Raw genomic sequence first — 25,455 nt, 5'->3', positions numbered from 1 at the left:
ACAGATGAAAGCATGTGTTCTGTGCGCATGTAGCAAGGCGCCGAGATCAAGGAAGAGTTGTAGAGCGAAGGGTGGTGTTTATCGAGAGCCGATCCGAACACGAGCCCAGGCAAGCGCTAGCCGTGTGAGTTTTGCTCGCGACGGCTGACGGCCGAGAGCTGGGACGGTCCTCTCGCTTCCGAAACGGTGCCTGCGTGGTGGCTGACATTGTTCTGAGGAGTGGGGGATGCCAACGAAGGGGTAGCTGAGAGACAGACACGAGAGGGGACTCTTCCTGCGGATTACTTTTATCAGAAGGCCGGTTTGGGGGAGCAGGACGTAGCGGCTGATGTTAAGTGGGATCCCTGAGGCCAGAGTAAAGCAGTGGATGAGTGTACGCTCTCGTAGCATATATATGACGGGGGATTTTGTCCAACTGTGTTCTTTCTCAGAGTAAGTTTGTAATGTTTCATTTTTTTGTTTGCTTTTGTTTTTTTTTTGGTCCCTTTGAAACCCCCCCCCAGTTTTGATTTCCTGCAGCCATGCAGGGTCTTTAATCATATGCTATCTTCCTGGAAGCCCCCTGCCGCGTCTGTCCCATCCCCCACCCTTGCTGTCTGCCCCGCCCCCCTTGTCCCATTTAACATCTGATAATTGGCCACGTCGTGTGACAAATCCGGCAGCGCCAGCTTTGATGGCCCCGCCTGCCCGCCGACGATATCCTGGGTGCCGCCCACAAATCGACTCCCCCCCCCCCCCACACACACCTTCGCACGCTGGGCAGCCTCTGTCTTCACATGGGAGCTGGCAGGTGGTGTTGCTGCCCCTCCCCTGAAGGGTTCGAGTCTGTGGTCCCATTAGCGGGAAAGACGATGCTTCCCCATTTCAGAAATCTGTCTCTGCTCCTCTCGTTATTCCTTCCCGTCATTCCCTCTGACTCCGCCCACAGGGGCGGACCTGCCACTGGCTGCCGGACTCCTCCTCCTCACCGCGGCCCATCCGGCCCATGTGGCAGGGGGGCGTCGTCGTTTCCGTCGGCGGCTGGGAGGGATCGGAACGACTCCCCTTTCCGCTGGGCTCTCTCTGGCACCTAATCTGGGTTACTCTATGTCCCCCTGGACCACAAAAACAAGAAAAATGAATGAAGGACAGTCTTCCTGCAGCAGACGTACTTTTATCTCCTCTGCTTTTTATTTTAACTTGCATGCTTCACCTCGCGGAAATCGGCGTGAGCCAGGCCTGCACCCTTTACAGAAATGCCGCTCTTTGTTTTCGGGATGCACAGCTCATCCTGGTGCACAACAGACTTACGTAACGTCACTTTTCTCCAAAGTGACTTTTTCTCGCAGCATGGCTGAGGGCCGTACACAGGGATCCCTGTTTAGACCTCCGTGAATTGCCATGATGGTCCCTGGATTCCCGTGGACAGTGCATTGTGATGATGTTACGTAAGGCGACGGCTAAATAAAATAATAAATAGCAGAAAGAAAACTTCTCTTCTAGCCATCTGTTTGCCTGCGGTATAGTGGATAAGGACAGAAGGTCTTTAAGGTGCGGTCTCTCTGGCCGCTGGACCCCCAAAGCACGTATGAAACGTGTTCCGTGGGTGAAATTTACAGCCGTGTAAATGGGTAATGTTAAGGTCCCAGCTAAGCAACTGGATGTAAAAATAAGCCTCATAACACCACGAGTACATGGTCGTCATTATATTTGCTAGCAAATAGTTTGCGAGCCCTATTTTTGGGTTTGTAGTTTCAAAGCCATTCTGTTGATGTGTGGTCTCAGATGTGCAGGGGGTGGGCTGGGGTTGGCTTCTGGTAAAGCGATCCACCCTGTCACCATAATCCTGGGGGTTTCTGGGGTTAACGTCTTTGGATTCACCCGGCCCAGAGCCGTCGGAGCAGGGTTCGAAGCCATAGCTTTCCCGATTCCCAGTAATCCAGTAGGATATCAACATCCGTATGGAAGCAGCTGACCCAAATTCGGGATCCCTGATTGGCCATCTAGATCTTTTAAGCACCTGTGTGTAACACCCCCAAGGAATGTGCTCAGAAGCACGAGGGAACACCGACGACTCCGGAACAAAACGTGGCCGGTAACGTTTAACTCATTTCGTTGTGCTCCAGAGATTCAGAACTTTTTTAAAAAAAACACACACACAGAAGCACTGTGTTATAATAATATATATGCAAAAATAAACATAGGACATTTTTTTTAAAAGGGAAAAAAAAAAATAAGCAAGCATTTTTGAGAGTGACAAAACTGGAAGGCAACTCCTTGAGTAAACAAAGACCAGGGATCTGTCAGCGTCCGTCGCAAGTTCTCTCCATGCCGAAGAAAGTCATGGAGATCTGGCGAGGAAAAAAATAAATAAATCCGCGAATCGAGTCGTGTGCGCTCAACACCTCGTCAAAGCGATGATGGATTACACTCACTCAGAGCGAGCAGACTTCCTCTTTTAATCTTTGTCTGTCCCCTGTGAGGGGCTATTACAGGCCTTCACAAGCTGGGAACAGATATTATGTTCCAAATTGTATCACTTCATTTCAATAAACAATAACGGCAAATATATGGCAGCACTCCCTGCCAAGGGAGAATTTCAAAAATAAAAAATAAAAAAAAAAAAAAGGATAGAGACGAGAGCAGCTTGGCACAAGTTGAATTGTGAGGCCACAAGCCTCGGGCTTAAATGTGGTCAGCAGGGAACATTTAATAATTGCTGTCAGAAGATCAGATTTAATTTTTCTTTCCTTTTTTTTCTGCGCGGGGCTGCTGCAGGATAGGACGAAACAAATTGTCATCAGAGATTTAGAGGAGAGAGAAGGCTTTAATTAGGCTGATTAGGACGCTGGCAAAGTGAGATGAAGTAATCACGAGATTACCCAGCCGTTCTGTTTGGTGTTTAGGGTCAAGGCAGCACCGACATCGCCCCCCCCTCCAAAAAACAACATGCAAATAAAAACCTAGCTTTTTTTTTCGGCCGACCCCTGAAACATTCCAGGGCGTGGCCAGTGATGTCACCTTTCACTCCGACCTGCTTCGTGCTTCTCGACTTCGACGGGGGGGGGGGGGGGGAGAACATGGATGCAGTAGCGGCGCCATTGTGCTGGCGTTTTTGTTTTTGAGGGGGGCAGTTATTGTGTGGAGTGAGAGCACATTTACTGAGTGCTGAATGGCAGGAAGGGAGCAGGGCGGGGGGGGGGGGGGCAGAAATTTTTGCGTTTATGTTACATCCCGGCCTAACGGTGGTGATGGTCTGGCAGCGTGCTGGGACGGTCCCGGTGCCCGAGGAATGCCTGCGATGTGGAAAAGCCTAAGTAGAAGCCGGGGGGGGGGGGGGGGGGGGGGGACAACTCCCTTGTCGCTGGCATACACGCACTGAACGTCTCTCTAGAGGGAAGGAGTCACAGGAGGTGAGGCCTGCCTCCCAGCCTGCGGGGGCCTGCAGAGGAGAGCCTGTGACTGATTAGCAGGAGCCCAGTGTGAGCCCCCCCCGACTCCACCCCGTCACTTGGTGTGAGCTTCACGAATTCCACAGAAAGGCACCAGACGTTAATGAGTCACATGTGGGTCATCTATATGTATTTTTTCTTTTTCGGTTCTCTTTTTGATGCCCCCCTACAAGCGGGTGTGTAGCCTGGGTACTGATCACTGTACCCTGGTACTTCTGTCTTTAAGCCCCCTTAAGCATCCACGTGCAACACGAGCAGGCCGAGCTGGACTGGACTGGGGGGCTTGTGCAGCACCGGTCCATGCTCAGAACCTGGGCAGGCAGCGTGAAGGTCGGAGCCCGCTTGGTGTCCGGACATCGCGGGGGTGGTGGGGGGAGGTTGGGGGTTCCGTGATTGGCTCCTCCCACCTCGCGGGACTGGATTCGAGATCACTTCCTCTGAAGGCTGCCAGGGTTCAGGGAGGTGGGGGCAGTGCGCTTTGACAGGGCGAATCATCTTCTTTTGTCCTTGGGAAATTCCGAGATGGAGAGTAGAAAATGGGTGGGGAATCGTACCTGTCCCCATTCCGGCTCTGATTAATGCAGTTTCCCAGTTGCCCAAGCTCTCAAGGCTCCAGCTGCCTGCAACTAGATAGAATATACCCCAGAGCTTCAATAATAAAAAAGTAATCACAAAGAATGGGATAAAATGGGCCACGTTTCCCAGATTTTACATGTATATTCTTTAGCATGCGTTCATTCATCAGGTTATCCTGTGATTTGAAATTTAACGTTAATAAAAAAAAAAAAAAAAACATACATTTCTGTATAAGATAATCTTTATCTCATAATGTGCTGCCGTGCGAAACCTTTTTAAAAAGTAAACAAAAAAAACCGAAACTTTCAAATATCAGTATGAAAATACTTCTCTGATGCACCATATCGTTGCCCAAATAGGATTACAATAAAACGTGAGAAAATATCCTTTGGGTGTACGGCATAGATCAAAGTTTTGGAGAGGGGGTTAGATTGGAATGTGGAGGAAAAAAAAGAGATGACTAAGCCATTGGGAACAAGGGGGGGGGGAAGACAAAACAACAACAGAGGGGAAAAAGTGTGTTATAGCAGACTGCCCTCTTTCTGCTCATCTGAGCAGTGAAGGCCAAGCCAGAGGAACATTTCAGGGCTGGGATCTCATTCGTAGCGGGTTAACTAGTTCACAGTTGATTGCAGAAGGAATTGAGGAAAGACAGTGTAGTTTTGCCTGTGAAAGAGTTCCCTGTAATGCAGGACTAAATATGGTATCCCCCCCAAGCCATAATTCCTTTAATCTGCCACAGCCCCTCAAAAGAGCTATTCACAGAATTTTTACGAGCCGCGGCTTGGTGCGTTCGCTCTATGATTTCACAACGTCCGCCTGGTGTAGGATGCTCCTTCTTAGCGAAGGTAGGCTCGTCGCGGAGGAAGGTGGAGCCCATCGCCGACGCCTGTAATCCGGAATGTTCAAATGTTCCGCGCCATAAATGTCCTCTCGGCAACCGGGGCCTCCGTGTCCCTCACGCCGCGATTTCACATCCGTTGCGTCATGGCCGTATTAGAACCGGTCGTCGTGGTGAACACACGTTTTTATTTTTTGTTTTAATCTCCGGAGCGACGGTCTCAAGCTGGCAAAATGGGATAGGCGCTGCGAGAAATCCTTACCCGGGGGGGTGAGAGAGGCGGATGCCTGTTTAAAAATACTGAGGGATAGTGAACGATACCCCTCTCTACCCCACATCCAGCCGAGTTTGTCAGTTTGCCTGCACCCCCCTCCCCCCCCCCAAATTGTTTTTATTGCAAGACAACGGTTTGCGAGTCAGTAGCCCGTGGCAGGAGCCCAGGACTAGGGGAGCCTTACCCGGGGGCGGGGGGGGGGGAAGTGGGGAGTTTTGGTTCCCGTTTGCAGTTTCTGGAACAGTTTAGGGAAGGAAACACCTTTACACCTCTTATTGTCTGTGGTATCTGATGTCATGTCCTTCCGCGAGTGCCCCCCCCACGCATGCTTCCTGCCATTCTGTTCAGCTACCAGTCGCTGGGGGGCCACATAGGCCTGGGGGGAGTGGAGGTGGGGGAGGTCTGCTTCAGAGTCCAGTCAACCCAATAGCAGTGAATGTGAAAAGGTTAAAAAATTTACATCAAAGTGTCAAAATTGTATGTAGCGTTGGAAAAAGCAGCGAAAACGCTCGCTGCGTGACTGCCAGCTCTGTTGTCTGTTCGCTCCTTTGGAATACAAGGCAAAAGTGCCTTGGGATGCGTTTTGTTTGCGTGTGTGCGAATCTCATGCCTCGTGATGTATCTTACGTAATGTCAGCACCTTGCTGTGGCTGACAGCGTAATGGATCGTCACGCTAAGAGAAAAGGGCCTTATTGACATTCGCTCGCACTGGGGTCCGGGGACGCGTCCCAGCACGACTGGGATTCGGGAACTTTCTGCGGGATTCCCGCTGTCCTCAAAACGCCACACTGCACCGCGTAACACAATAAATAACGAGCAATGAAAACAAAAACAAAAAATGTTTCAATGAGGTCTGCAAACAGACACAAGTAAAAAAAAAATAGTATTTGTGGGTAAAATGCAGATGTGAAACTGTGCTTTGAATCTACACTCCCGTTCAGATTGTTTGGAAACTGTTATTGCTGCTTTTCTTCACGGAAATGGGAGTTTGTTTAAAAGGAGTGAGGGTTTATTTAATGTATCGTACACCTTCTAAAAGGTTTACTTACTGCTGTGTAATATGTTATTTTAAATCCTTATAACCACATTTCCTATGAGGATAGAGGAAAATGCTTTTTTTTCAGGCGTGTGTTATTACTAAATGTGTTGCAGATGTGTGTGAGGAGGCGTTCGGTAGCAACTAGGGCTGAATCAGGGGAAAAAAAACATCCTAAATCCTGTAATCAATCATCTTTTGATTCCTGGAGGTTGCGGATGAGGTTGGGGGTGGTGGGGGGAGGGGTGATCAAATAATAATTGTTAAAAGTGCCCGGCGATGTCCGTTCTGCCATGACCGAAAGCGGCCACCTTAGCCTTCCAGTCCCTCGTGCAGCCAGGTACAAGGTGAAGCTCGACTTAAATAGATCCTGACAAAAGGATGAAGAAATGAAACCAGGCGGACGACTGAAATAAGTTTCTCTTTGCGAGTTTGCGTGCGGTTTTTAATTTGGTTGTTTGTTTGCTGGGTTTTTTGTTAGTGTTCGTTATCACTTCGTAGGACTGTCTGGGAGCCGTATCGCCCGCTATATAAGGGGACCTTTCTTATGACCCTTATAGTCTGTGTGTATCCATGAATAAAAGTAAATATTTCTGGGGTAGCCAGAAGAGGATGATAAGGTGGCTGGATATATACACCCCCCCCCCCCACACCAGGTGGCCGTGGTCTCGCTGCCGTCTCTGTTTTCCCAGCTAAAGCCCCTCCCAGTCGTCATACTAGATGTCGGCCGTGATGAGATTTCCCTCCCAGGAGAATCTGGACTCTCGTCTGGTTCCGTCTGAACCTTTCCCTCTCTTACAGTCCCCGCTATCAAAAATAGCCCCCGCCTCCCACGACTGGCCCTCCTTCCGGTCATGAGAAGGAGCAGTGAAGAAGACCCTGTTTCTCCGCTTCCTTCCTGACTCTCAGACCTCCCCGTGAACTGTGGCTTTCCTGGGCAGCTCCGCTCCGCTCGGCAGTGACATCGGGCTCACAGCGAGAGAGAGATTCCACTTACCCTCCCCTCCCCTCTCTCTCTCTCTCTCTCTCTCTCTCGCTCTCTCTCTCTCTCTCTCTCGCTCTCTCCAAAAGCCTATTGGCAGTGGATTAGTGAATTAGCTTACAGCTTCTGGGACAGCTTGTATGACTCTGGATCCTGCATGGTGCGTGAACTGTATCCGTTTGCTCACAAATCGGGGTGAGTTTTTATCCCAAGAGTGGGAGGGGGTTACTTACAACTTTTTTTTTACAGCTTTTTACAAACGTCTCTTTCTCCGTACATCTCAATCTCTCTCTCTCTCTCTTTCTTTCTTTCTCTGTCTCTCTCAATTAATGCTTAAAGGAAATGTAAAAATGTGTTGTGAATGTTGGCTTGGTGGGGGATAGGGCAGGCACTGTGCTAATATCATATGTTCAGCAGGTAATGGTGCATGTCACTTACACGGGCCAGCGTAAGTCGCGGGAATGGGCTCTTTTGTTTGCCAAGGATACAGCTGAGGGCCCGACTGTGACTGTGCCTGAGGTATCACTGACAGAGGATTTGTGAGCTGGGATGTGCTATGGGGGGGGGGGGGTGTAGTGGGGAGGGTAGTATCACACTCGCCGTGTTAAGCAGCATGGGGTAAGGGGTCAGAGGCGGAGGAGGAGGATTAAGTGCTCGTGGCAAAGCCAAGCGGCGGATACGTGAGATGCCACATCGGCGGGATTCCTCGGTGTCGTGAGCGGGAGCAGAGGCTGCAGCAGCTAAGCGGGCGGGTCGGGGGGGCGACTGGAGACCGGTGCCCCCACTGTCGGCTGCAGAGGTATCGCTGTGCCGCTGTGTGTGAGGAGGGCTGTAGGGTCTCACTAACTGAACCCCATTCGCAGTAATTAGTGGCACATTATGTCTCCATTAATATTTCTAAGCTTAGATAAAACTTTTCCTAAAACATGCAGTAACTGTGCAAGTTCATGGGATTTATGAAAATTGGAAACAGAGACTCATGACTCTGACTGTGATTAGCAGGTGGGAGATCCTTGCATGGAGATACGTGTATGTATGTGTGTGTATGTGTGTGTATGTATGTGTGTGTATGTATATATATATATATGACTTAAAAAAGTTTAATTAAACCAGTAAATCCCAGTATTACCAAGGTCATACATTTTTTTGCATTAATGTATATATTTTATGCATTTTAATGAAAGTAGGTTTTAATGTAGACAATTTGTAAGTTTATGACATTTTTGGGGCATTTTCCTTTTTTGTGAACTTGAGCATAACTGCATGTTTGATCCCCTCTTTCCACGATGTTTAGAACATGCTAATAAGTAGTACTGAATCAGCTAAATACATTCTTGCATTTTTTTCTTCAGGTTATAAAATGCTGTTCTCGTAGTTTGATGTTTCACTTCTTATCGAGTTGTCATTAGATTAACTATTTCTCTTCTTATTCAGTCATGGCATCATATTAGCACAGGCACACAGTAGCCTAATGAGTTGACGTCATCCGGACCAAATGAACGGGAACTGTGCTAACGTCTGTATGCTAACGCTATGCTAATATCTGTATGCTAACACTATGCTAATCGTCTCAAAGCTCACAGCTAATAGGTCATGGGTCCGGTTTTAGGGCACTGGGCCTGATTCTCTGCATTTTCCACCTCCTGCAACTCAGACCTGTTTCAGCACTCATGTCTGTCTCCAGCTGCACTGTCTGTTGCATTTCGATTTGCATTTAGAGATGGCTTCATTTCCTCCCATGGCAATTCGCTTTGGTTTTTAGTCATCGCTTTGCGGTAAAAATTCCCTCCTGCTGCCTTGCTGATGCTATGAAATCATAATGCCTAAAATACAAAGCCCCCATCTTGGAGATGACCCCTCCTTTGTCACTGTAATCCGCGTTTGCTGAAGTCCGGTAACGTTTCAAATGCAGAACTGCCCTGTGGTTTGATGGTACATTTTTGCTGAGTCTTGAATGACTTAAGATTCATAGTTTAGCAGGCGATTACTACAGGCCGTCATAAACCAACTCACTTCTCCATTACGCTCCATTTTTAAGTATATGAAAACACTCTGGTCACAAAAGAAAATCAAATCCTGCCCTTTATTAATGATGCGTCATATTACTGGTGGCTCTGAATCACGTGACTAACGTGCTGTTTTGTCACCTTGAGGAATAAAAAAAACGCAAAGTTAGTCTTTTCAGGATTGTTTGTTCCGCTAGAGAATGATCTCTAACTAACACTTGCAAATCAAATGTGCGCTTAGACACTGATTTCATTTATTTGCTAATGTGCAGCAAATCATGCTGATCTTAGGATTAAAAAAAATTAGTGCAATGACAATGCAAAATGTATATCGCATACCATATAATAGGTATAACATCTGATCATATCCTGTTTATAAGCTGAGAGATCCGTCTGTTATTGTCATTGTAACCAATAGCAATGTGATAATACTAAAAAAAGAAAAATACCAAACCTGAAACATGTATATTATTTAAAAATAAGGCTCCGGTGTTATCCTGTTATCAGTTACTGCAGTTGTTTTTACCTAGTTTGTTGAAAGCAGAGCACCAGCCTGGAACAGAGGCATTATGGCATCAAATCCAATCAAAGAAAAAGAAAGAAGTCACTTATATCCCCTACAAAAGTTTATCAAGTGTTGACAGGATATTCCTTCATGGTGCTTCTCGAACGCTTTAAGACCCTCCTTGACATTTTCTTACTCGTGTCGTCCCGTCGTTTAGGGGCAGATGCCGGAGTGAACTGAGAGAGGCAAGCGGTAACGGACAACGAGCGCCTTGGGGAGATCTGAAGAGGAGCAGGAGAGGAAGACCCTCGATTCCTTGGAGACGGGACAGAGGAGAAGACGGGGAAGATGGGGAGGAAGAAGATTCAGATTGCACGTATTATGGACGAACGCAACAGACAGGTGAGCGAGCACAGAGGAAAGGGGGGGCGGGGGGGTGGGTTCTGTAGGTCGGCTGTTGGTCTAAACAAGCGGTGTTTTCTGGGGGCCTAGATAAGAAGTAAACAAACAGCACCTGTATTTGCATTGCTTTATTCATGGGGGACTTTCCATCGACGCTCAAATGCAATTACTAATCGCCGACCCCATTCCGACGCCCCCCCCCCCCCCCCCCGAAAAAGAGCCAGCGTTACTCCGGGCCATTTCAGACACTCTTCCGCATGTCCCGGTGTAAGCCGGAGAGACCTGCTCGTACACAGAAACATATCAGTCCAGTAGCTGGTATCACAGGCCGGTAGCGGGCAGGGCTTCTCTCCCTGTTTGCGCGTCCTCACACGCGTGTGTGTGGCTCTCAGGGGAAGCTCTGTACCAGCGTCTGCTGACATCATTAGTCACAAGACCCTCACAAGTTTCTAGGACAAGGACTATATCGGATGCGGCACTTTTGCCTATAGATTGTGGCCATGACCAGGCGACTGCAGCAATTTGAAGAGCAAAAAAAAGTAAATAAAAGACAGACGTACAGACATACAGGGCACATGTGCACCCAGATATTATTTCCCGCACAGGTCGAGGCAACGTAATGGGTAGAAAGTGCAGCACAGAAGGAAGGTTAACAAGAAATTACCGAAAATCAGAAAAGAGCTGCCGATTGTTGGCTTATTATACCAATAAGATGGATATTCACCCACAGCCACACACAACGAGGTTGATTAAGGGGTACCTTGGTGTGTGAAAGAGGTGTTTAGTTCTGCTTCATGTAATCCATATTTGTCCAAATACTGCTACGTTGTCTGTATTGAGAATCCAATAATCGGCAAAAAATATGAAATTAATTAGAAAATATAGGCAAGAGCTTATAAGTGTAGACCCAAGAAAAAAATATATAAAAAGAAATTAATGTACACGAAGTTATTAGTGTGTCCTACCCTTTAATACTTGTGGCTCTGTTTGGTACAATTTCCCGAAAAGGTCTATTTGGTTCATTCAGGGCAGCATGTTCCTTCTGAAAAGCTGAAACAATCAGGGTCTCTGAGGTGAAAATCATCATACAAAAAAGCAATTTAATTCAACAGCATTTGGAAGGGGGTCGGGAAGAGGACAAACATCTTAGTCTTAGCATGAAATAGCACCATGTACCGTGTCGCATTTGAGGAGCGAGACAGAGCCTGGTCTGATGATCGAATCATGTTTAATTCCTAAATGAGGCAATTTGCTGGACTGATCTGAGGCTACAGGACACAGCGTTCACCTGTGAGTCAAACAGACCGACGAGATCGCCATGCCTATCTGCGGGAGCTGAGCGAAACACCACGCGGGGCATCTCCTGCTGCTGTAGTGAGGGCGAGGAAGGAGGCGAGCCCCAAGAACGAGCTTCAGACTGCAGTAATACAGTCCCCAGTTAAATTAATGTAATCTTGGGGGTGGGCATCTAAATTATTGAGGGTGCTGGGGGTCCACAGGAAGAAGTGCGGAAGAAATATGGAGTCTGAAGGGTGCATTGGACACCGTAGATTTATGACGGGGTGGGGGGGGGGAGACACGGTGTAACACTGCTCGACTGTCCTCTTATTTATTTTCATTCTTTTTATTTTTACACAGAAATGCCTCCATCATCTGACGTGAAGGCTTACCCACATTTAAACACGAGTACTGTGACATTACAGTGACATCAGTAAACATGAAAGAACACAACTTTCATTTCATCAAAAACTTTTTTCGGGGTAAGATTTAGTATCTAAATAAGGTTGATGTTATTTTAACGTACAGGACTGGTACAGAATGCGAAAACCGGTCAGTACAACACAGTGTTGTTGTGAAAAAACATCATTACTTATTGTAGGATATTCAGATACTAAAAGTTGTATTTCATTTACTGCGTATCTGCCTGTCTTTAAATATGCTTATGCTTTTTATAAAACAATTAAAAATAAAGTGAAACGCTCTGGAGACTAACAGAGTAAAAAGTACTGAATGAAGCAGCAGGATTAAATAACAGGGTTGCTTATTAAAACCACAGCAGTTTGCATGGTGCTGGAGGGACACACTGAAATCATTAAGTGTGTCAGGATGCCACAAATGCGTTTGGTAGAATCAGTCAAAAAAAATAACAACAAGCAGAAAAGAGACGTAATCGCTACGCTTCCAGAAAGGCCCCTTGTACTGTCGGCCTAATGATCGTCTGCTCCTAAATCACATTCATTTTTTTCAAGCAGAATTACTTTTAGTTGTTCTGGCTCTTTGTCACCCCCGTGAATCCCAAATCAGAAGTGGAGATTTCGTTGTTCATGGCGGGGAATTGGTTTGATTTTAGTTTAGGATCTGACCGTTCTCGAATCTCTAGAAAGCAGGGAGAGTCGACATCTCGCGTACGCTGAACAGTAAAAGAAATCAAATTGCCGCTCAGTGCAATGAAATATACATCTGCTAACCAGCAGTGAGATTTCCTAAAGTACCCCCCCCCCAACCCCCCCATGAGTGTGCCCAGCCTTTCAGGTTTAAACCAAACTCTGAATCAAAGGCCAGACAGCTTTAAGCCCCTTTGATGACAATGGCAATCCATTAAAGCCTGTTTAGTTTTTTAGTTTCAGTTTGCTGCTTTTTCTTCAAGGTGCTTCTCTCTGACTGCTGCTTGTTTAAATGCTGAAACAGGAAGGACAGCAGTCCATGCTAATGCTAACATGCTACACTACAGCCATGATTCATTCAGACCGCCGTGCTGCTCGCACTCGGCTTTGACTCATAGATTTAAGCAGCGCTTTGTTTCCTTTTTTATTTATTTGTTCCTTAAATTTTTCCATTATATCTTTTACGTAACACTTCACAAGTACCAAAGAAAAACATGCTTTTTTTTCTCTCTCTTATCCCATGTGAAATGCTGCAGTTTCCCCAAGTACCAGTAACAGAACTGAAAATATTTCCTTTTGGATTTTTTTATTATGATATCTTTCAAACCTCCGTCGGGATTTTTGCCATCTTGAAAAGATATAGAAAAGGATCACGTTGATATCACATTGTGCCAGGATTACGTCAATCACTGTCTCAGAAAACCCTTCCATTACTTCTTCCTATCTGGTAATTGTTCTCTTTATTTTTTTCACGACCCTTGGAATCACATCGTGAGCCTTACAAAACAAATTGTACGAGCAGATGTTGCCACAGTGCCGCGCACAGAGCAGCTGAGCGAGCGCCTCGCTACACATCCTGCTGTATTTCTCTGCGTTTCGTGGTGCGTGACAAGCTCACGGCCATCGTTCAGGCAGGACCAGACTCTATGGGTGATTCGAGTGCAATATCGGTTTGTTCAGGAAAGGCAGAATGACTGACCATCACCGCCCTCCGCCCCCCCCGCTCCAACTCTCCCGGCCGCCATGCAACATTAACCTCAGTAGCACACGCTACCCGCCGTAGGCTCAGCATGTAACCTGACACGGCTTAAAGCCACACCGATGGCCAAGCAAACAAGAGGTCACCACCCAGGGGTCTGCCAGCTATAGGGCCATGCCGGGGGCCGTATCACAGCAACGCATCTGCCTGCATAGCTCACTCGGATGGGGGGGGTTGATCGAGGAAACCCAAAGGGGAATACACCCGGGGGGGTGCTGGATGACCACTGACAGGAAGGAGGGAGAGACACGTAGCCGAAACCCCCCCCTGCCAACCCCTCCCATACCAGGGTGTCAGAAAACCACATTTATTTATACCCTGGTTGTTGTTTATGTGTGAATCTGCATAGGCGAGAGAGCAGGAGTGTCAGAGAGAGAAGGGGGGGGGGGGGGGAGAGAGATTGAGTGCCGTGACAGAGAAAGGGCGGCGAAATCTACGTCAAATCAACGATGCAGAATAATCAAGGCTCTCTGATCAGTTCTGTTCCTCGTTTTTTGATTCCATATTGTGGGATTGCTTTCCATGCAGTGCACAAAAGGACAGTCTTAGCAAAGTTGATGAAATGCTTTCATGCCTTGCGGAGGATCCTTTCGATGCAATGTGTACTATTTTAAATGGAGAGGATTGCCATTACATCCGTTCATTCATACATACGTCTTCTGCTCCTCTTATCCAGTGCAAGGCCGGTGAAAGAATCGCTTGAGGTATTATTATACAGAAGGAATATATATATTAAGGCTAAAATACACAGAAAGCACGAAATTCTCTGAGGGCCCCACCTGACCTTGCCAAAGTAACGGTGTTTCACAGCACACGGGGGCTCACGAAAGTGTGCAGGCATGGGACAGACGGCTGTCTCCAAGGACCCTCCCCCCAACCCCCCCAGGCTAACAGGAACGCAGGACGGGAGGTGGGATAAGCAGAAGCGAAGCCTTTGTGAAGGGGAAGCAGTCTGGCGCTTCCTGTTATGGCAGGAATACACATACAAATATGCTTCCTGGCCTCTTCTCGTGGCAGGGAATGACGATATTGTTGACCTCTTTCTCTTTCTTCTTCTCTTTTCTTTTGTGCCAGAGGTACAGTGGGGGTCTTGGGAGCCGCCTGGTAAACATGCTTGTCTTCTGGAACCTTCTTGTACCTGCTTTTAGAGAAGCCTCTTAGATGCCATACAGGAGCTCAACTCAGCTCTGACTGAAAGTGAGATGAGTGTCTCTTCACATTCTGTGTCATATTGCTAATTCTATCAGTGGTGGAGGGCTGGGCCTGGATCATCCATGAGGAGAAAAGACATCAATATGACATGCACGGTAGCGATTTTGGAGAAGAAAACAGCTCTTCACCATGAGTTAGTATACGCTCGGCCAAAACCATTGAGTAGTCAGGCGTGCACTTACTTACCTGCAGAGATGAAAATGTCATGAACATCTAACTGGCCAGCGGCTGTGATTTAGGTTTTCACTGTGACATTCAAGTGCCCTAATCCCTTTCTTTACAAACCACAGTGTTACACGGAATGGTTTCTTACTTACCGACGCATGGGTTTAAATGTTTAGCACTTTCAAGAATGTGTGGAAACCAATTGTCACCATATTGGCTGTTGGCTTATCACTGCCATCAGCCTTGTAAAGCTTGTTGACGCTGTCAGACTTGTGAAGATATGAGATGGTACAGAATTGATGCATAATTTCAACCATGACATAAACGGTGGGAGAAAGTATTAGTTGGTATTGGACCTTTTTTTATGGTCGTTTCCCACCGATCGCTATAGACATTGCAGGGGCACAGTACTGAGAGCGAGTGCTTACCACAGAACTGAACGCCACAGCTCGAACAAGGCTGCAGGAGGAAATGTCAGAGGTACGAGGAACAGTCATTTGCCGTGACCTAGGTCATATTTACTGCCTGATATCATGAATGTGTGACTGATTTAATGTGTTAGAGTAAACTTTACACCCAGGACACACATTCAGCTGCAGAGACAAAGATCCATTGCGTAAATATTTTACTGCCATGATTTAAAATGTCATCATAAACCCACACTGGAACGATGAAAAAGAAGTGGATGGATGGATGTATTTCGTGATTTTTATAGTACATGTAGTCATGGCAATATATTCACTTGTCCATCCACCCCTTCCCTTAATCTGTCTTAATCTTGCTACTACAGGTAGGGGGTCATAGATAATAATTGTGAAATATTTGTTTCGCAGTAGACACTCTGAAGATAGATTAATTGATTGATTGATTGATTGATGATTGATGGATTGACTGATTGATTGTTTGGGACATTTTGTCCACAGTTTACGGAATATTGCTTTAAATGTCTTGTGAGCTTGACTGCCTTCAGCTTGCATAGCTATTGGGTTCCAGATAACAGTCTAGCTTTTCATGTTTTGGTGGTAGGGCGTGTGTGTGTGGTGCGTGTGGGGGGGGGGGGGGTTGTTTTATATATATTTATATATATGTTACACTGTGGGGATTAAACCTGTTATTTTTATAGTGTGAGGGCCACTATTTTATCCTCACAAGGGGAAATTCAATTATATAAAACTGAATTAAATTAAAAGGGGTTTTCCCCTAGAAATAAATGGACAGTCCCCACAAAGATATGAATACAGACTTGTGTGTGTGTGTGTGTGTGTGTGTGTGTGTGTGTGGTGTGAGGTCCCACCCGTCGCGGCTGCTATTCGGCTGTAACTCCGGTCCCCATCCCGTGCCTTTTTGGCACGAACCTCGTCGCAGCGTGCAGTCGGCCGGGCTAACCGGCGTAGCCTCCTGGAGGGTGCGATCGGCACCGCGCGTGTGACCATGACGTCTGTGCCGACAGGGGCGGGGGGTGGGGTAGGAGGAGGCAGCCCACCTCGGTGCCGCTCATCAGATGCCGTTGTCCGCCAATATGCATCCGATTCCTGTTACGGAGATGATTTATATCTGAACAGTAACGGCATCTAAGCACCCAGACAGATGGTCTTTTGAAAGCGGGTTAGTTAGCTGGTATGAATTATTATTAAGCTGGTTAAGGGGATGTGGTGGGGGTTATACACCAGGCCTGGCAGGAACTGAGTTGTCACCCACTAAGACGTCACCCACGGAAATTCCTGACCCAATCCCCAGCCCCTCCACCCACAGTGAGCTAGGGGGGTGCAGCAGTCCTTGTGCATTTTGAAAAATTAATCGCAGAAATGGACTCAAACAGTCGAGTCAGCCGTGTGCTCGCGCTCCAGCCACTCTCTCTCCGCTCGGAGGGAACACCCGGCTCCTTTTTCTACCTCGCCGGGTAGCGGCACCTCCTGGGACCGGACAAAATAAAAGTCCTTCCCGTGCTGGCAGCGGCCTCTCGAAAGGGCAAACCTGCATCTCAACACCTTGTTTCCTCCAGGAAACGGCTTCATTCAGGACACCAAATGCAACCTCCATGGCGGATTTTATTTTTATTTATTTTTATAATTATTCATTTGAAAAGAAGTTAAAAGAAGCTTTGTAGGATCATTAGTTTTAAAAAAATATGCACAATTAGCCTAATTACACAAGATCTTTGTTAAAATAATAATTATGATAATAAAAATGTAAAAAAACAAACGGGGCCAGAACTGACCTCTCTTTCCTTTCGGATTTGTCCAGCTCCAAGCATGATTCATTCTCACTTGCATCAGAGGCCAGGTACCACGCAGGGCAGACATGCAGAAAGGGGAAGATGTGACTTTCTGTGACATTACTCATTCTGACGCCGCTGTCAGTCACAAAATGCCCCATGTCCAGGCTAAATATATCCCCTTGTTTATTTTTCCATCATATTTGGTTTAAAACACTTTCAGTTCCGTTATTAATTGCAATACATTGATTTTCTAATCCTTTCGGTTTAGGATGAAATCGACCGGGCTAATTGCCTCGGCACTGTTTATCTCGCATTGTTTTCTGCGCCGGCGGTAATTTAGTATGCAGTGTAAACAGACTGGGCAACGCTACACATGAATAAATGAAAGGCATATGACTCTTAACAGCTCCCAGTTTATTAGGATCATATTTTAAATCGACGCTACTGAATTAAGCACATTGAGTTACACGTCGCAAATGGGTTCTGGCCGCGATCTTGTTTTTACACCGTTTGCTGTAGTTTGTCTACAAGTCAGACAACAAGATCGCATTACTGACACCGGGAAAAGACGATAACAAGAAGACAAAAAAACGTTGGCGATACAGGATGATGATAATTATAATAGGAGAAAATAAATCACGAAAATGATTATGCATTGTAAAAAGGCAGCAGGCTTAAGTTTCGTTTTGGACTAAAGCGTCAGCTGTTTGGTGTATTTTTAAAAGTGAGTTTACGCATTTCACGTTAATCCGAGGCCGGGATCTGGGCTGGCGGGGGGGGGCGAGGCCCGGTGTCCCTGATTCCCGGTGCCCGGCCGAGCCCCGAACCTTTGCCACGTCTTCTTGTGCCAGCAGAATGCCGGGCTGTAATCGGCCGATGGGAGGAGGGAGTCAATTTGCGGGCCATGAACTTCACCTTGGATTGTCATTTTCTAAATTTAGTGCAACCCCTCGTAGGCAAGATCTCCGCTGGCGTTTAATAGGTGGCGTTTGGGATGGAGGAGTGCGGCGTACGGGGGGGGGGGGGGGGGGGGGTCGCTGCCACGCTTCCATGGCTGCAAGTCTGTTTAAAGCCGTTTAAGTGCAAACTACTTCGTGTAAAACGTTTGTCATTTATTCAAGATTGTCCTGGAGGGATAACACCTGGCAACGGGACGATCCTGCAGGGATATCAGCATAAACTGCAAGTAGACAAGGGGGCACGCGGGACCCCGCAAGCTATTCATGCCTACCAAAGAAACTGGTTTAGTTTAACACTAGATTTACCGAGTTTTTATTCTCTGCTGAGAGTCCCAAGGTGTTTGTCACCCCTGCTGTGATTTTCGCAGGTCTCAGCCCCATCCTCCTCCTGCTTTTGTTGTGCAAACACACCCATTACCTGTGAGGCCTGGCGCATTTGCATTTTTTACTCAGAGTAGCTCAAATCCAAGGCAGGCTAAACCTCTGTGTGTGACATGGAAACCTTCACAAAAGTCTGCCATATCTATACCAAATATCCCACACGCTGACTGACCTGCAAATATGAAAGACGCACATTCACAAAATATATGGAAACACAAGTCTGTGTTATTTATAAAACAAATTGAGTGAAAATAGAATGAAAAGTTGCTAATAGAATGAAATGAATAAAATGAAAACATGCTAACACTTCAGTCTCCAATGCATGTTTGTATATAAATGTCATAAGCTGAGTGAAGTCATGGTCCATGGTTTTTGACATGCTCATACACATGCAGAATAAAATGTCATTTCATTTTCATTGGCCATCACTGAATTATAACACCAAAAGTGAATTTTGTTTTGGTGTGATCTCTCCAGCCTTTGCATGTTTGGCTGTTCATGTAAAAATTGATGTATCCGTGCCTCAGTTCCAGGTTCATCTCTTCGTCATCTTTCTGCCTTTTGTCTCAGTGGTTACTGTCCCACACAGTCTGTCTATCTTTCAAAGTCTGTGTTTGCAGCGTTTGAAAACCCAGTGACCATCATCCCTGTATTTGGCAATGGAGTTCCTTGGCTAGAAGAATCGGAAACAATCTTCTTTTTCCTTTCCACCCTGTAGATGCTTTGTACAGAACGTAGGCATTCACCGCCACCAAGTCCAGCATGTTGTAAAACACAGCTACTGGCCACTTGCTTGTTGCTGCTCGTACTGAATACATGCGCGCCATTCTAAACACTGACGTGGAGAATTCCTCTCCCTGTGCAGTGTCCTTTCCAATGGAGGAAGTTCACGGCAAACGTTATTCACCATGCCCAGTAAAGTGAAGCAGTCTGTGTGACAGTGACAGTGAGGTGAAGAAATTGTCCATTGTGACATTTCTCCCGTCATCCAGAAATGACTCCATCAGACTCATGACCACGTTCTCTGCCAGCCTTCACCAAGAACTGTGCTGAAAGTTTCACTCCAGGAGAACACATGAACATAGATGTACAGCTGTTCTCGACCAAGGTTCATTGTCCATGCAGTATATTTACATTTACATTTACAGGATTTGGCAGACGCCCTTAGCCAGAGCGACTTACATAAGTGCTTTTGAGACTCTGCAATGATTTTCCGATGCTAGCTCAATAAGGACCCCAGCTACGAATACTATCTCTGAGAACGCCATTGAGTAGTGCAGAATTTTTATTTTATTTTATTTTATTTAAAACACACACCAGAAAAAGAGTCGAGTAAGAATAATAGAAGTTCTACGTCAGGTATTTCTGAAAAAGAAAAGTTTTGAGTCGTCGCTTGAAGACATTCAAGGATTCAGCTGTTCGGACATCTAGGGGGAGTTCATTCCATCAATTAGGTGCCAGGACAGAGAAGAGCCGAGATGCGTGTCTTCCTTGTGCCTTGAGGGGAGGTGGGACCAGTCGAGCAGTGCTGGAGGATCGGAGAGATCGTGGTGCAGAGCGGGGTGTGATGAGGTCCTTTAGGTAGGATGGTGCCAGAGAATTTTTGGCTTTGTATGCGAGCATCAGTGTTTTGAATCTGATGCGTGCAGCTACAGGAAGCCAGTGGAGGGAGCGCAGCAAAGAGGTGGTGTGGGAGAACTTGGGAAGGATGAAAACAAGACGAGCAGCTGCATTCTGAATCAGTTGGAGGGGACGGATGGCGCTCAGTGGTAAACCCGCTAGAAGCGAGTTGCAGTAGTCAAGGCGTGAGATGACGAGGACTGGACGAGTATCTGGGTAGCCTGGGTGGAAAGAAATGGACGTATCCTCCTGATGTTAAAGAGGAGAAACCGACAAGAGCGAGAAAGACTGGTGATATGTGAGGAAAATGACAACCGATCATCTATGTAACTCCAAGGTTTCTAGCAGAAACCGAAGGACGGATCAGGGAGTTGTCAAAGGAGATCGCCAGGTCCTGGAGGGGGGATGAGTCAGCCGGGATGTAAAGCAACTCAGTTTTACTAGTTATTGAGTTTTAGCTGGTGAGTGGTCATCCAAGATGAGATGTCTGCCAAGCATGTAGAGATCTTAGTGGAGACATGAGTGTCTGAGGGAGGGAAGGAGAGGATGAGTTGAGTGTCATCGGCATAGCAGTGGTAGGAGAAGCCATGTGAGGATATAACTTCGCCAAGAGATTTAGTGTAGAGGGAGAATAGGAGAGGGCCAAGAACCAAGCCCTGAGGGACACCGGTGGAAAGACAACGTGGAGTAGATGTGGATCCATTCCATGTCACTTGGTATATCGCATCCAAGCCGGACAAATTTGGGATCAAGTTCTGGATGGCCACGGATTTGGAGACCAAATACGTCTGCAACGTGTCCCCTAACTTGGGAAAGGACCCCAGTCACCAGAAAAGGGAGAGGCTGGCAGAGAACATGGTCAAGAGTCTGATGGAGCCATTTCTGGATGACGGGAGAAATGTCACAACGGACAATTTCTTCACCTCACTGGCACTGTCACACAGACTGCTTCAGCGCAAAACAACACTACTGAGCACAGGGAATAAAGTTTGGTATGAACTTCCTCCAATTTCAAAGGACACTGCACAGCAAGAGGAATTCTCCGCGTCAGTGCTTAGAAGTGGCAGTGTCTCCTTGACAATTTATGCACCTAAAAAAACAAGATTGTGTGTGTTCTGAGTTCCTTGGACCAAGATGTGGCGATCTGTGAAGGCAGAAAGAGGAAACCCAACACGATAACAGACTATAACCACATGAAGGTATGTGAATGTGTGTATAATTTTACATCAGTGCTACAATGTTTTCTGATATGTACTATACAGGCCTATATAGAAAGAAGGTAGAAAAAAGCAAATACACTCATGACTCTCTCTCACTCTGCTGTTATAGTGTGGTGTAAATGTGTTGACCAAATGGCGCGCATGTATTCCGTAAGAGCAGCAACATGCAGGTGGCCAGTAGCTGTATTTTACAACATGCTGGACCTGGTGGTGGCAAATTCCTACGTTCTGTACAAGGCATGTACAGGGTGGGAAGGCAAAAAGAAGATTATTTTTGAGTCATCTAGCCAAGGAACTCCATTGCCAATTTATGCCACAAAAGGCTATGGGGACAGAGGAAGGCTGCTGCTGTGCCAGGACTTGTATGGGACAACTCAGTGGTCAGGTACAGAGAACTGCAACAGAAACCGCAGCAGGTTTACCAGTGCAAAGTGTTACAAATTCACTTGCGCCAAATGCAGGGATGATGGTCACTGGGTCTGCAAACACTGCAAAGTTTGAAACACTCAATTTTTTTTATAAATAAAACAGACTTGTGCTTCCATATATTTTGTGAATGTGTGTCTTTCATATTTGCAGGTCAGTCAGCATGTGGGATATTTGGTATAGATATGGCAGACTTTTGTGAAGGTTTCCATGTCACACACAGAGGTTTAGCCTGCCTTGGATTTTAGCTGCTCTGAGTAAAAAAATGCAAATGTGCCAGGCCTCACAGGTAATGGGTGTGTTTGCACAACAAAAGCAGGAGGACAATGGCCCAAGAAACTCTCAGCAGGGATGCTAGTAGGTGTTAGGCCCAGGGAATTTACGCAAATTTGCGTAGATTTGGCAGTTCTAGTGTAATGGTTTTTAAAATCGTAGTTAATTTTTATTAAAAAGCCAGCGAAAAGCTGGCCTGTTGTATGTGCCATTCACAGAATACGTTCATTGAATTCACCGAACCTCCTCGATGCGTTTAAGCTGCTGTGAATGAACCTATTTTTATTTTCTTTGTCCCGGTAGCTGGTCTCGGGCCCCAAAGGCCCCAGAAATAACTGTCTGGCCTATAAAATGAAGTGTTACTCAGCACTGGGTACCAGTAAAAACTCTATAGACTTTCTACTGGACTTTTTACATTAACTATTGGTGTTAACCTTTACGATTGCCATAAATATCATGCAATAATCACGAACTAAGATTTCTTTTGGCTAATCGTTTATCTTTGTGCTCTGGATGTGTGTGTGAAGGAAATACGCTCTTGTCGTTCAGGTTGGGAATCGCGGCGACACTGATGATTCACCTATTTTTTCCAGGTGACATTTACGAAGAGGAAGTTCGGCCTGATGAAGAAGGCCTACGAGCCTGAGCGTGCTGTGCGACTGCGAGATCGCCCTCATCATCTTCAACAGCACTAACAAGCTCTTCCAGTACGCCAGCACCGACATGGACAAGGTGCTGCTCAAGTACACCGAGTACAACGAGCCGCACGAGAGCCGCACCAACTCTGACATCGTCGAGGTGAGCGCCCCCTGCTGTCTGCTCCGGTCCTGCACCTGACAGGCCACTGTTTGTCTCATCTATGGTGGAGGGTATTTTATTGGGCAGAACCACGGCCCCATTCTGCCCAGGCTGGGGGGACTGAATTGCACGCCTGACCCACTGTAGTGTCTTCATGCACGTCCTCCAAGTGCTCCGGCTTCCTCCCAAACTGAAGTATTAGTCAGATGACTTACTCTTACATCGCTATGGTCTCTAAATCGCCCTTAGTGATGGACTGGCTTAGTGGTCAGCCTGTCCCTGTCCCCTGCTTTGTGATTCCTGGGAGAGACCCCCCCCCCCCTGCCCTCGCGCAGGATCAGCGCTTAGTGGAGACAGATGGATACTTGGGCTCACTATTTATATAAGGGGTGTATTAGGTGAGTAGCATTTGACCATTGAGTACGGGAAATATTCTGGAGGCTTTGAATCTCTAAAAACTGCAGTTGCAAACAAAGGTAGACTTTAATAGCTTTAAATGTTTTATAGGACGGTTTTTGAGGGTCTCTGGTGTCATTTTGAAACTTCGAGGTGCTTTTAGGTGCTGGCAGACACCGGCTGTTTTCCCTTAAGTCGCGTTCGGGGAGACCTGGATGGGCTTAGGTGAACTTAAGAGGACGTCTTGGGTATTACTGAATGTCTTGGCGGTGAGGGTTACGCAACGAGCTCTCGAGTGAGCCAGGTGGCACCCAGAGCCGGGGTGGCCCACACGTGGCCCACCCCCCCCTCCCCATACCCCAGCCAGATCAGCAGGCCACACAAAAGGTCATGGGGCAGGTGTTCGCCGTGTGGATCACGGACTCTCCGTCTTGCCGGGGCAGCTCTCAGTCTGACGTGGCTGCCCACGGGGGGGGGGGGGGAGCTGCGGGTTGGGCCGTGCCACCTGTGCTCCTTGACTTTCGTGTTAGAGAGGAGACGGCAGGATCGTCGGAGGCCTGAGCATATGCGTGTTACTGTGTCTGTGTGTGTGTGCATGCGTGTGTCTCTCAAACCAAACCCCCATCCCTGCCAGTGCCCCCTGTACACTCCTCTTGCCTTCTCTGATAGCCCCTTGCAGCAAGAGGAAGGAACAGTGACACACAGAGTCACACACCCTTGTCATACACTGCATGACACTCGACTTCCATCTAAGCCATTACGCCGCTGAAAAATGCAGCCCAGCCCCCTGAAATATTCAACATGTGAGCTTGTGATGCAGATTAGATGAAGAATGAGCTACAGTTTACTAGCATTTTGTCTTGTGCAATCCAAAAGTCATGGACATGGGGTCAGATCAGAGCCTAATTGTCGGCTGTATAAAGCAGACACAGAGGCAGACGAGGTGAGACCGAGGAGAATCTGCCCATCATGAGTGACGTTTGATAAGTGTGATACTTCTCACCTTTATAACATATCAAGCAGTACTTCAACGGAATTGCGGAAAATGAAAATATCCCTGGCGGCCATCACAGGGGTGCCGAACCGGGCGGCGCGGACAGGCCATGGAGAGATTTCACGGCGGGGGACAGCAGGGATGCCGGAAAACGCCTGACAGGGTGTCGTTCCCGGTTTCACACACCGAGAGTCAAGACGGACCGGGAGCCGCGGCTGGTGGTGGAGGGTGTAACGGAGCGAGCAGAGACGGGCCGATGTCTCAGCCAGCTCAGCGGGGGGGCCTGGGATGTGGCGAGGAGCTGGGGGGGTGGGGGGGGAAGGTTAACTGTCAGGGTTCCACCGCCTGTCGTTCAGCTGCGCCCCCTTCTTGAAAGTTTTCCTCATGCCCCCGGAGAATCTCATCCCTGGAGCAGCCAGCAACGGGTGTTGCGGGGGGGGGATTGGGAGGAGGGCGTGGTGCGTGGGCGGCTGAGCCCAGTAGCCTAGGCCGCATTAGCGAGGAAGCTATATGCAATTAGCACGTCTCTGGCTGACAGTTAGCGACGTCCGGCTCAACGGCGAAACGGGGGCTTGTGAGAGCTCCCCCCTGCGATGTTTATGTCTCAGAGAGCCCATCCCAGGGCAGCCCCCCCCCCCATCAAATCACACGCTCGCACAGACACACGGATCCACGCGGTGACGGGGGCTGCCTCGTGAGTCTGCTTGGAAAAAGAAACTGAGCCGTCGGAGATGATTAACAACCGCGAACGTGTCTCATCTGCGGGCCGGGGCGGCAAACAGCTTCCAGAGGTGAAAATAAACTTCAGACGCCTTTCACAGATCTCCAGCTTCAGTGGGAAAAAATAAACAGGCCGCTCCTTCCTAACTGCACTGTAACTCGCTGCAGGCGGAACTTAAGCATCTTCAGGAACCAGTGATCGGCAGGATTTCAGTCGCTTTAGTTATTAATATGTAAACATACAAGTATATATAGTATATAGTATGTATATGTAGTGCATACGCTCCGTATATATAGTATTTAGAAAATAACTGTAGTACAGTAAGCCAATATCAGATAACAGACACGTAGATCCTCAAATAAATAAATGCTATTTATGCAAGATATTTGAAGTCATATAAATGGTTAACAGCTGAAACTTATGCTGTTTTTCTCTGGGGAGAAATGTTTTCACATGGCAAAACATAGCGTGCAGGGAGAGGTGATCAATCAGATCTAAGTCTCTAACTAAGCGTTTTTTTTTTTTGTCGTTTTTCGTTTTGTGAGTTTGTCACTACAGCGTTAGGCACCTTCTGTGAGCTGCTATAACGTAATGA

General features: G+C 47.2%; 1 protein-coding gene across 9 annotated transcripts in view; it reads left to right on the top strand.

The window, feature by feature from the left end:
• The window catches only part of LOC125746120 (myocyte-specific enhancer factor 2C-like), a 78,289-nt gene that overhangs the window by 16,833 nt on the left and 36,001 nt on the right, over window positions 1-25,455 (top strand). For 8 of the 9 annotated variants that reach the window (XM_049019773.1, XM_049019776.1, XM_049019777.1 and 5 more), the window contains one exon: window positions 9,870-10,054. In XM_049019773.1, the coding sequence (XP_048875730.1) occupies window positions 10,001-10,054 (54 nt within the window). In that variant the 5' untranslated portion in view covers window positions 9,870-10,000. Of the gene's footprint in view, window positions 1-7,188; window positions 7,337-9,869; window positions 10,055-25,455 lie in introns of those variants that run through there. The other variant, XM_049019771.1, reaches the window with a different exon arrangement.

This window comes from Brienomyrus brachyistius, chromosome 7 (assembly GCF_023856365.1).
Source record: "Brienomyrus brachyistius isolate T26 chromosome 7, BBRACH_0.4, whole genome shotgun sequence".
In the NCBI taxonomy this organism is placed as follows: domain Eukaryota; kingdom Metazoa; phylum Chordata; class Actinopteri; order Osteoglossiformes; family Mormyridae; genus Brienomyrus; species Brienomyrus brachyistius.
The sequence above is the reverse complement of the archived record's forward strand: the minus strand, read 5'-3'. Positions and strand labels throughout refer to the sequence as shown.